This window comes from Pinus tabuliformis, chromosome 5_1, assembly GCF_031772625.1.
Source record: "Pinus tabuliformis cultivar Carrire ecotype Pingquan chromosome 5_1, CPIR1, whole genome shotgun sequence".
In the NCBI taxonomy this organism is placed as follows: domain Eukaryota; kingdom Viridiplantae; phylum Streptophyta; class Pinopsida; order Pinales; family Pinaceae; genus Pinus; species Pinus tabuliformis.
This window is the reverse complement of record NC_142305.1, coordinates 918,170,572-918,183,043: the sequence shown is the minus strand read 5'-3', so window position 1 is coordinate 918,183,043 and position 12,472 is coordinate 918,170,572. Positions and strand designations below refer to the sequence as shown.

At 40.7% G+C, this 12,472-nt stretch overlaps 1 protein-coding gene across 2 annotated transcripts in view; it reads left to right on the top strand.

Moving 5' to 3' along the window:
• The window catches only part of LOC149167792 (N2,N2-dimethylguanosine tRNA methyltransferase), a 134,035-nt gene that overhangs the window by 20,731 nt on the left and 100,832 nt on the right, over nucleotides 1–12,472 (top strand). For both annotated transcript variants that reach the window (XM_089433158.1, XM_089433159.1), the window contains exons 4-5: nucleotides 4,887–5,105; nucleotides 5,229–5,291. In XM_089433158.1, the coding sequence (XP_089289284.1) occupies nucleotides 4,887–5,105; nucleotides 5,229–5,291 (282 nt within the window). The remainder of the gene's footprint in view (nucleotides 1–4,886; nucleotides 5,106–5,228; nucleotides 5,292–12,472) is intronic.

Below are 12,472 nucleotides of genomic sequence, written 5' to 3'. Positions count from 1 at the left end.
CTCCTCCTTGACTCGGGCTCCTTTGCCGCTACTCCCTGCCTTGGTCAACCTCCTGATCTCTTCTTGTCGAAGAGTTGCCCACATCTCCTCCCAACTAGGGAGAGTCGCTCTGCCCAAGATACTTTGGACAAATGTCTCCCAGTTCTCGGTGACTGCATTCAATGCAGTCCTGACCATGAACTCAGGATCTGGTGTAGACCCCACGGAAGTCAACTAGTCGCGAATCCCTTGCAACCTGAGGAAGAAGGTATCGATCTCTTCTCCCTTCTGCATCTGGTGTTGTCTCAGTTGATTTTCTAATAGCATCTTCCGTTGGACGGAAGTGCCCTGGTACAAGGTGGTCAAAGCCTCCCACATCTCCCTTGCTGTTTCCTTCTCAGTAATGTGTGGTACTACATGATCCTTGACCCCATTTAGGATCATACAATTGGCCTTTGCCTAGACCTCCTCGTACTTCTTTAACGGATCAGCGTCGACAAGAACAACAACTACTTTCAAGGCATAGTCCTTGATGCGATGTTTGTCTAGGATTGCCAGGATCCTGGCCTTCTAGATGACAAAATTGGATGCTCCATCCAATCTGTTCTGATCCCTCAGTTCATTGACTGCCATCTCTGCTCAACAAATATAGGACTGGTTCTCTTCTCCCTCTCCTGTTGTTAATCCAACAAGACTCGGATCTGGATTTCTTTTGCATTAGAAATCCTCTAAGGAACAAGCTCCTCTAGACTCCCTTTGAGTCCTGATTTCCTTCACGGAAATCCTCTGGCCAAATGTCGAATCACTCCTCTCCAATCCTCCTTTGTTGCTGCAACCTGGATCTAGATTTCTTTGGCTAGAAGTCTGTCAAGGCAATGACTCCCTCTACCTCGGCTTTGTCTCCATAGACACTGTTTTGAACCAATAGCAAGAGTGCCCCACCAACTCCACTGATCGAATCTGCATTGCTTCTCCAGCCCCGACAATTGATTGAATTGAGCCTCTTAGGCTCTACGCTGGCCTAGAGAGCTGACGCAGTCACTGCGTGAGCTCCTCTCGGGTAATGCGTCACCCTTTACAGGCCCAGAATGCTGACGCAGGCACTACGTGAGCCTCTGCGTCACTCCTCTGGCTCTGTGTCACTCCTGCAGCTGCTCCTCTGCCTTTGAAACAATGCTGTCACTCGAGACAACTGCTTCTCTGCAGCAAATTCTCTGGATCTCCCAGTTGGTGTCTTCAATATCCTATGATCTGCAATGCTCTGATACCATGTGAAAATTTCTGAATCTACACATCAGAAATCCTACTGCAATCACTGGTTTATCATCTCCTACTTGTTTTTACATTCAACAAGTTATTTAATTATTTAAACAACGATGAAAACACTATTGCAGACTACACATACATATAGATCATGAACTGAAAATAGAATGAGACAAATACACAAGGGACACCGTTATTTTTGGACAAACGTCCCCGGAAAAACCCAATGCGGGAAAACCGGTGCAACAACTCTGAGGGTTTTCTATTATTAAGTAATAGTTCTGAATACAACTTTGGATGCCCTCTCGGTTATCCAGTTACAGAGATAAAAATATACTGGTAGAAACCTAAGTGAGATTACCTCACTTCACCCGGAAAAATCTCTTCATTCCGGCAACTACACTGACTGTCCCCAGCTACAACTGCGCTGCCCCTTTGCAGTAGCTGTGTGGGCCTGCGTGGAGCAAACTAGGACACTGCGTCAGACTGCGTTGCCTCCTTCTGCCTCCTGGAGCTCTGACGTCAGCCTTCTCAGCTGATCCTGCTGCTCCCCGACTGAATTCAGACTTCTGCTGGAGGGTGGCTCTACCCCTGCGCTGGCACTGCGTGGGCCTTCCTAGCCCAGCGTCAGCCTCCCTGGGTCTGCGCTACCTCCTCTAGTGTCTCTCTGCCTCTCTCTGCTGTGTATTCGAGGTCTTGGAGAAGATCCTCCAACCTCAACTATCCCTGCCCCTCTGTTGCAACAGATCACTTGTTCGATTTTCTCAGCAAACCTTGCCCTAGAAAAATTGAATCGACTGATCTCTCCAGTGTATCTCCAACTGAACCTCAAGCCTCCTCTTATACTTTTCCTGTTGATGAATCAACGATCGAGATTAAGTTACTAATCAACGACTAAGATTAAAACAGACTTGATCCTCGTTACTTAGAAGTTTTTCACTCATATTCTTGTTAATACCCATTAATATTTTATTTTCCTAAGTTTAGACTTAGGAACCCATTAAAAATATTAATTATTTTAATAACTCCTCATCCGGGTGGAATTTCTCCATACAATTTCTGGGTCTTGGAGATCTCATGTGTTCTAGCCCCTCCACAAAATTTTGGAGCTAGAACACATCTGATGCTACCCAAAATCAACAAAATGCAGATAGAACATAAACATAAACAATAGAAGATAAGCCAAGACAAGAGGACACAAGATGTGGCACCAGCCGGGGACAAACCCCAATGTGGGGAAATCCTTGATCAATTCTTCTTATAGTCTTCAATAGTTTAGCAGAGAGAGATAGTACAATTTACAAATCTGATAATTTATAACAGCGACAAAAAAGCCTTAACTAGAAAAGTCAACGCTGGTCAACATGGTAGATTTGACCCTCAACAAACCGATCAACTTCAGTCAACTTTGGCCTCCAAACAGCAAGATAAAACAACCCTCAAAATAGTCAAATTCAACCCAGTCAAAGTTTGGTCAAACAGTCCATCTGCGGTCATCCCTAGCTGTAGTCAACGCTGGTCAAACTGTGCAGAAATTCGGTCTCCTGAAATGTAGGCCTCCTGAAATTTTGCTCTCCTGAAATTTCGGACTATGGAGAGAGAGAGGCCTAGAAATCCATACCCAATCAATGAGGAGTGAGAGAGAAGTGTGAAGATGAGTGTGTCCAAATGAGGCTAAGTCACTTTCTATTTATATTCAACGTTGAGGATGAATAGACATCACTGTTGGGCTTCTGAGCCTACATAAGTTTGCTGGCCGACCTTGAAAATTTGACCATAATCAAAATAAATTTATAATTTCATTTGTACATGTTAAAATCGGATGATCTTTAGATCAATCCTACACCTCTCGGAGAGAAGAATCCAAGAAAAATATCAGCTGTCATAAATAAGATGACCCATGTGGAGTTTGGCCCTAGTTGCCAATTTTAACACCCATTCAACTCATTTAAGACATAATCGCCAGTAACCATCTTTGACGAACTTTGTATAATTGACACTTCTCGATCTCCCGAAGAACAATCTTGATACTGCACTGTATCCAATAGTCAATTATGCAACTGACCTTTCTACACAGATCGATCTCATAACATAACGTGTAACCGATGCTCTTGAAGCCTGAAGCACAACAAGATGCATCAACACATAACAAATTCACACAATTAATCTAGCAATGCGTTCTCTCAACACCGAAGAACGTCAAGAACCACTAGGTTAATTATATTCTTCTATTCATTAGTTGGTTTTGCACTTTCTACAAATAGAATTAAAAGAACAACAAATCCCATTGCAGCAAAATCAATCAATCGTTCTTCTCTCTGGTACTCTGCTATTGAATCTCGAAGATGAATACATCTCTAGCAATTTGCACACGTACGACTTGCAAATTCACCGATTTGGTGGGATTCCATCCCCGACTCACAAACATAGTTCCAAAAACACATGTTCTTTGTGGTTCTCACGCATGTGCATGATACGGTCACATTGGAGATGTTTTTCTCATCGAACAAGGTCTGGCACATCATCACTGTGAGTAAGAAACATGTAGCGGGCCCCTCCAAAGCCTTGTAGATTATGTGCAAGGCATTATGAATAGTAAGGGTTGTCAACGAGAATGTTTCCCTTTGGATGCACAATAAAATATGATGTTGCACCATTTGATTTAATCAGAATGATAACCACAAAGGTAAATGCCAGGGTCAAAGGATTGGCAGCCAACTTCAAGATGAAACAGTGTTTATCTCCAATTCTCTTCCCACCCACGCAACGGCCAGTAGTAAACATGTTAACAATCGACCTTGGATCCAATCTCGACAAGGCTTGGATGATGACAATGAACAAAACAATGAATTCTATTGAATTGGGAAATGCGAGTGCTATGACATCACTGTGCCTGACACAGACGGCTCCAGTGATATGATGTCCAATGAAAAGACATCCTTCCAATACCCTTCTTTGTAGCCTGTGTCCTCTTCGTCGCTAGCAAGAGAGTTATTGGAGGATTAATTGGGCTTCAGTCAATTCATAGCATTAGGGATAATGGGTTGACCTCTCGTTGCCTGGATATTGATACGCAAATCGGTTGTATCAGTTTCCTCTTGATGTAGTTTTTGTGATATGTCTACAGCTCTCAACATCCACGCTCACCACATTTTCGCTGCACTTGATCACACAACAAACTACTGAGCAACAACACAAACTCAACACTGACACTGAGACAAACAAAACACTCTATTAAACTAATCTATCTACAGAATATGAATTCAATCATTGAATTTCCATCTTCCTGGGCCCTCCCTTGAGGGAGTCAGACCCATATGGGTTCTAATACCAAGAAAGAAATTAGAGGAGCAGACATGGTGCACAGATTCACTCAAATCAATTCGTATATTACTCCCACAAAACAAAAATACAAGCCACATAAATAGTGCTTATGAGATCCAACAAATTCCAAAGAAGGAGAATATTGTTGAGAAAATCTCTCAACAAATTCCAACAACCAACAAACCAATCCTACCTATATACTATTGTAAGCATTATTCCAAGTTAATGTTTTACTTATCTGCAGTATATGGATTCCTTTTTTCATGAATCAGATCAGGTACATATTTTTTGTACGAAGGCTAAGCAAGTGATAATGTTAGGTGTCACGCTCATTGGTTGTTTCGGGGCCCTTATGGACTGGTCCTCTTCACAGTGGCTCTGAAATTGAGGACATGTTGGGACTGGCTGAAGAATGGGGATGGACAACAAAAGAAAAATGCTCTTCTGGTGGTAACAACACGAGCCTGAAAGAGCTACTTAATATAATGTTAGAAGAAAGCATTCCTGAGTTGCCATTTGGGTTTATCAAATTGGATGAGGTAGGCTGCCTTTTTATCTACTATGAAGCTATTTTCTAATTTGTCTTGCATCACGCATATTACTTTTCATTTTAAATGGCAATTTAAATTCCAGCTTTGATATAAGCAAATACTATCTTGCAGATAGCAAGTCGAGGCAAGATGAGTACTCCTCGTCGTGAGAAGATAATTGATCTCTTAAAGAAGGTACATGATCCATTTTTGTGCTGATACATGAATGGGATCTTAGTTTCTTTTTAATTGCCAGTGAAATGCCCTTTGTTTAGATAGAGGTACTATGAAACTTTGCGGCATGTACAAGGCATATGACCTGTTAACACTGAATCTATGAAAAATCAACTGTGAGTACGTCATTTAGTTCCACTTTTCAAGATTAGGCTGAGTCTTGCTTCTAAATATTTTCGGAGTGACACCAGCAGGGATCATATTTAGAGCTTCAATTCAGACATCTTCAGACCTCAGAGTTCCCATGCATACATGTTACTTGTAAAATTTAGAGTGTGCATGGGAGAGGGTTAGCTTCAAAGGGGTACTTCGTGATTTTGAGATATATGCCTTTTTGGGCAAGCTTCTGTTTTTAGAAACTCATTATTTTTTGAAACTGATCAAATTTCTGGATACTTGTTATGGAATAGAACATTTGTATGGTTTTTAGGGATGAATAGAGAACATGCAAAATTAGGGTTTTTTTTTTCAAGAAACTAATTTGGTTTCTGATTACCCTTTATGGAGGAGATCATGTGCATGACTTTTAGTGGTTATCAGAGAATATTCAAAATTGGGTCACCGCCAAGGTTTCTACTTTATAAAATGCTATAATTAGGAAAATTTTCCATTGACCTACTTTTACGGTCATTTGTTGGACATTAATAAATCATCTTATATATACATGTATGAGTTGGTGTAGTCATGGGAAAGAAAACCCAAAAATTTCAAGTTCTTTCAATTAAGTGCAAAAGTAGGTCAAAATTAGGTATTTTGGTTGGTTCCAAAGTAATAAGTATCCTTGGATTTCTTTTCTAATAGTGGGGATGGCTTTCAATTTTTAAAATTTTTTAAGCACTTTGTTGTTTTTTGTTCCAGTGTTTTTAGCAGTGGAGATGAGTGCGCTAATAGTGGAGATGGTTTTCAGGTTTCAAAAGATCTTGAGCACTTTGTAATTTTGGTTCTATTGTATTTTTAGTAGTGGAGATGAGTGTTCTCTTCTATTTTTGGAATGTGCTCTCTAGGTCTCATATGTATATTTTAGCCTAATGGAGTGTGCTTAAATTATGGTCTAGTTGTCGGCTATTGTGAGCTAGGAAGAGTGTGCCCCATATAAGAAGATTCTTGGTGGTTGGAGGTTGTTTTCACTTTAAGCAAGTGGGATGTTTTAGGAAGGGTGCACTTTAGGAGTGTTTTGGAAGTTGCTTGAACTTCAAGCAAGTGCCATGTGTCATCTATTCTATCTTTGGCTTACACATTAAGCAAGCTTGATTTGTACCCCATGCAAGCTTTATTCTAGGAAAGAAAGAGGATTCTTGTGCCTCGAGTAAGTTTTATCTATTCTAGGAGTAGAGCACCCTTCTTGAGGAGTTTTTTGGAGGAAAAGCATGAGTTACTTCTATTTTAAGCAAGTTTCACCTATTCAAGGTAAGAAGGGCACTTAATCTTAGATTTCATTAATTTTGACTATTCCATCATGCATTTAATCTATTCTATTCTGTTGTGTCCTATTATCCATGTATATACACGGGTAATCCTAGGAGATTTTTTTTCTCCTAGGATGTAGATTTCCAACTAGTAGCCCCATCTGATCCTCAAATAACAGCTTCGTAGATGCCTCTCATGTACACATTGGTTAGTTCATCCACTTGATTAGATGGCTCAACAGATGAAGGTAGGTCAATATCCATGAGGTACATTACCCATTATTTGTTAGGAAGTGCTTATTTAATGTTTTAAGGCATCTTAATAAGGATCATAGATTGAAATCAGATAATGGGTCATGATGTTTGGAAGTTGTACTTATTGCCTTATTTCACCTTGGGGGTCATCCTTTCTTCCTAGTCAAGTGTACCACTTGGTGTTTTTCTTTCATTGTTTAGGAGGGGCACAAATAGGAGACTTGAATAAAGGTATTTTGTCCATATCCCTTCATACTTAAGACTTGTCATATTTCCTTGATTCGTCACCCTTTATTTTGTTTGGTTGTTTTTAGTTGCTTGTATTGGTTCCCTATTTGCCTCATCTTATGAGAAGAGGGCTTCGAAATTTCCCAGAGGTTGATGCAACTGTAGAAATTACGATGTAGATTTGCAACTGCTTATGAAGTTTTAATCAAAATCACAAGACACAAACCTACTCTACTGCTCTGCGGACATTAATTCACAATTTAGAATAAAAATCTCAGACATGCAATAAGAAATCACACACATGCAAATAGTATTTTTTCTTGGGGAAAGAAAACTGCTAAAAACCCCAATGCCCGCTTACGTAAATTTGATGAATAGAGATGTATTACAATTGCTTTGCTCAATTGAGCACAACCTGCAAGTGCATAACCTATCTCTCTGCTCACTGAGAAGATCTGACCCAGACTTAGTCAATTTTTGCCTTTGCTTGAGCTCCTATTTCCTTGCGCAATTCCTTGAGAAATTAGGCCCCTATTATCTAGGAATTTCTCCAAAATGGATTGCGCAATTCCCAAGGTTGATCATTTGACTGCATGCAATACCTGTACACTCAAGACTAGTTTACAACTGACGTTACACTGCATTGGAATATCCACCACAGCTGGGGAACTCGAATTTTTTGCATGCACTAGCTATTTTAGGTCAATTGATCAGTTAACTGGATGATCACTGGGTTTGACTGAAGTTCCATTGCACAATTGACCTTCCACTAGTTCCTCCAAAAGTTGGAACTAGTTTAACTGAAAACAACTTGAGATAACTGACCTTGATTGCTACAAATTAGCAATCACACATACTTAACTGAACTCTAACTCCTCCAACTCAAATTTACTGAGTAAAATGGGTGACACAAGCCATGTCACACAAGTTAGCTGCATCCAAGTTGTCTGCTGATGGAAATTCAAATTTTCTCAATTTAATCAAGGCAAAATCAAATTGAGAATTTCTTGCTGCATTTTTCAATAGCAACTACAAAAATAAAGAAAGATAAAAACATATGTTGAAATGTTAAAATGCAAAATAATGGCAATGGATGAATTTTAAAATCCAATTTAACTTGAGCTCTACCCCCTCATGTGAGGCCATCACCTTGTTAGATTTTGGTAGCATTAGATAGGCGTTCTAGTCTTGATTTGTGTCTAAGAGACTAAGGAACATGAGATCTCCAAAACCTAGAAAAGATTTTGCGAGATAAGCTTGCGAAATGCCTTAATTAAATTAATTGTTCAATAATTAAAAAATATCTAAGACTAACTTAGGAAAATTGATTAATTAATTGGAATTAATTAAGGATGATCGAGAATGCTCTAGATACTTACCAAATCGAGGCTAAGATGATCTTAGTTGTTGATGGGATGGAGAGAGACACAAGAGGGAAGCATATTTTCTTGGCAGGTCGAGCTATCCAGTTGCAGTGATTTAACAAGGAAGAAGAGTTTGAGCCAGAGGGAGAGCATCGGAGAGAGGGAGCAACAAAGAGAATTATAGAGGAGTTTCCCAATAGTTTTCTACTGTCAGAGAGGCAAGAAAAGGGAGGACGAAATATTCTGTAGAGAAAACCGTCTAGGTTGTGCGAGTTAGCTAATCTAGTTGAGTGAATTTCCAGGAAGGGTTCGTATTAGTTGCCTGTCACCGCTCAAACTAGGCCAAATGCTAGGCCAAGGGCAACAAATGGAGACTTAGCCCACTGTTACCTCAACTAAGGCTCCCTTCTATTTACAGACTTTCTCCGATGGGAGGAGACCTGGTATGTTATGGATTCACCAATGAAGGATAAATCAATGAATGGAAATGAGTGACCCAAATAATCCTCTTCCCAAAAGCGTTTGAAGGATGGAGCTTGCTAGCTTTCTAAGCAAGGTACAATGCTTCTAGGGAAAGGAAGGGAGGATTTGAGGGTTAGGTTTATGGAATATGACTTGTGAATGAGTTTCCCAATCCCAAAAATCCTTATTGAAATTGGTATCCCAGATGGTTCTTGAAGGATTGACTTTTCAAAGGGACGTGACTACACACGACCAAGTGGACCCAGTCTAGGGTAGGAGGAAAGAGTATGGAAACCAATGATGTTCTTACCCTAGACAAGGTGGGGAAAGGATCAAAGAAAGAATTTTCACTTAAAGGTGTTGAATTGATCCTATGAGGTACTAGCCTTGGGGATGTTAGGGAAAAGTTTGATCTCGGAGCTAGGGCTTGGATTTTCTCACAACTCCACTGTCGGAATGGCCTCAAATTTGGAGGAGGCCTTGAGGAGACACCAACGTAGGAGAGGCTAGGAGATCGAACTTTTTGGAGGGATAGTTTGCCAGGAAAATGATGCCCTAGGTGACCCAATTTGGCTAGACCTGGGAGAAGGTGAAAAAGGTATGATTTTAGGTGACCACCTCTTGGTAGATCAGTGCCTTAGTCTTGGGAGAATGGAGTCTATGATGAATATGAGTGAGGACCTTTGGTTCTTGGTCAAGGAGGCCTCAAGACTACTTCGCTAGCCTTTTAGGTCAAAGAGAAGCAATCTTGCAGCTTTTATACTTCGATGTGCAAAGGAGATGGCTTATCAAGGTCAATTCGTTAATGGAATTACCCCTAGGAGATTTCATTCACATTACATGGCCCATACATTGAGAGATGCTATAATAGAGACAAAATTCCACAATTTAAAGCAGTAAATGCATGCAACAATTAGCCCTAAAAATAGCGAAAATCCCAGTCCAATGTATATGACAAAGTAAAACAAGAATAACATTAAAAGCATGTACTTACATGTAACAAAATATATCCAACCATCCACAATTGACAAGAGAGAAGCTCCAAGATAAGATAGACCAATATCCACACATCAAAATTCATCCATAAAGCTCTAATTCATCTTCTAGAAAAAGTGCGAAATTCTCAAGAGAGAAAAGATCCAATCCAAAGTGATGATGAGATAATGAACTCATCTCACTTGTATTTATACACTAATGAGGAGTTCGAATTAACCTCCTTGGCCTACATAAGCCCCAAAAATAAAATAATGTTCTAATAATCCAAATTTTGGTGACAAGCCCACCAAACTAGCTCACAAATGAAAGAATAAGCCTCTCAAGAGGTCAAATAATAATCTATGCATGTCGTAGGGCCCTCTAAGAGGCCTAATGAGGTCCATGGGTGCCATAATGAAGAGTAGGACCCTCAAAAGTAGTGGACAAGGGGTTGGCCCCTTGTAATAACCTGTGGTGCTCCAAATGACATGTGGGGGCACACAAGTGTCCTCATGGGTCTCCAAACAAATTGAAGATGCCTGTAGATTGTCTGCAAGGGCTAGGATGATGGTGTAGGTGATGCCACATCATCGTGCAAGTCCTGGATCATCTGCCAAGTGTATGGTGCAAATCTGGGGCCAACTGGGCATGATGGATCAGGTGCATCTTCCTCGTCCAATAAGTGAACCACGAGCAATCTCTGAATGGCTGTGGGGATCCATGGAGTGTTGTCTGCTGCTGTGGAGGCCCATGGCTCTCAACGCACACCCTACATGTGCCAATGTAGCCCTCTGGAGGATTAGGACCCCATATAGGGAGACCAAACCCAAGATGGAGACCATCTGCAATCTTGCATAAGATCCAATGCGTCCCCTAGCCTTCCAGTACAACAAATCATTAGAGAAATCGAGTAAATGAGCTTACCAATCATGGACCACAGGTGGGGACTTCATAATGGCCTGCCCTTCCATAATGGGCTTCGGGATGTGCTAATGTCTCTTAAACTCCAAATGGGGTTAACCAAGAATCCTATTAGGTGGTTTCTACTTTTAAAGGGAATAATATATTCAAGGTACATCCTTCAAAAGGTGGTGGCATGTGATAGATAGGTGAATGAAGTAGGGGATGAGAAAGGGTAGCCTTAGGTCACATGTTGGGGTGCAAGGGTAGTTAATAAGAGGGAAGCCCATACTTGGGTTTATATTGTATAGGAGGGAGCAATCGTGGTACATGAGGTGCCCCGACCTTGATTTTTTCACCCTTCTTTATATTCCTTTTGCCTTTTTATGATTTTCTTTGATTAAGTGCTTGAGGCTCAAGGGGTAAGAGAATAATGTATAAGATATAACAGTGAATACCCCCTTTTAAGGTAGGGCGGTTCATTGCCCACTAGGGGTTGGGATAATCATGGGTTCCTATATGATGAAGGAGGCTCATAGAACCTATAGGAACCAGGGTAATGACCAAGATGATGGGGTAGAGCTCATGTATTGGCTTTTGCCCAAGTGCTAAATGTGTTTGTCTAGGCCATATTTTGCATTTTGTGGTACATTTTCCTGTTGAGTGCGGCAAAATGTGCTTTTATCTTTCTTTTTAGCTGCATCAGCCTCCGGGCTTCATTCCAGGGCATGACCTAAGGTGTGGGCAAGGGGAAGGGGCAAGCTAACCCTATGTGGACCCAGTGGGGTAGAGCTCATGTATTGGCTTTTGCCCACGTGCTAAATGTGTTTCTCTAGGCCATCTTTTGCATTTTGTGGTACATTTTCCTGTTGAGTGTGGCAAAATATGCTTTTATCTTTCTTTTTAGCTGCATAAACCTCCGGGCTTCATTTGAGGGCATGACCTAAGGTGTGGGAAAGGGGAAGGGACAAGCTAACCCTATGTGGACCCAGTGGAGGAATACAGACCCAAGTGGGAGATATGATGAATGGGTTAATAATGAGTGGAAAGAGGGGAATATAAGCGGATAAGGAAGCGGGACCACGTAACCAAAATTGGGGTTTCCTATGAAATACGATCCCTAGAGCCAAATGGTCAGTAAAAGAGATCCCATGGGACTAGAATGCAAGGTTACAACTTACAATGTTGATTTTGTAGCATCGGATGTGTTCTAGCCACGAAATTTGGTGGAGTGGTGGAGAGGCTAGAATACATGTATTCTCCAAAACCCATAAATTGTTTATGGAAATTCCACCTAAAGACTACTTAATTAAAATAATTATTTTTTTAATGGTGCCTAAGTCTAAACTTAGGAAAATTGATTAATTAAAGGGTATTAATTAAGTCATGGTGAAATCTTCTAGAAGAAGACATGGATCAAGTTCTAGTTAATGTTAACCATCGCTTATGTTTTAATCTTGGCTGTTGAAGCCTCAACGAGAGATTATAAGAAGAAATTCGGTGGGGGTTGGAGAACACACTTGGAGCCACCAGAAGTTCGATTTTGCTGGGA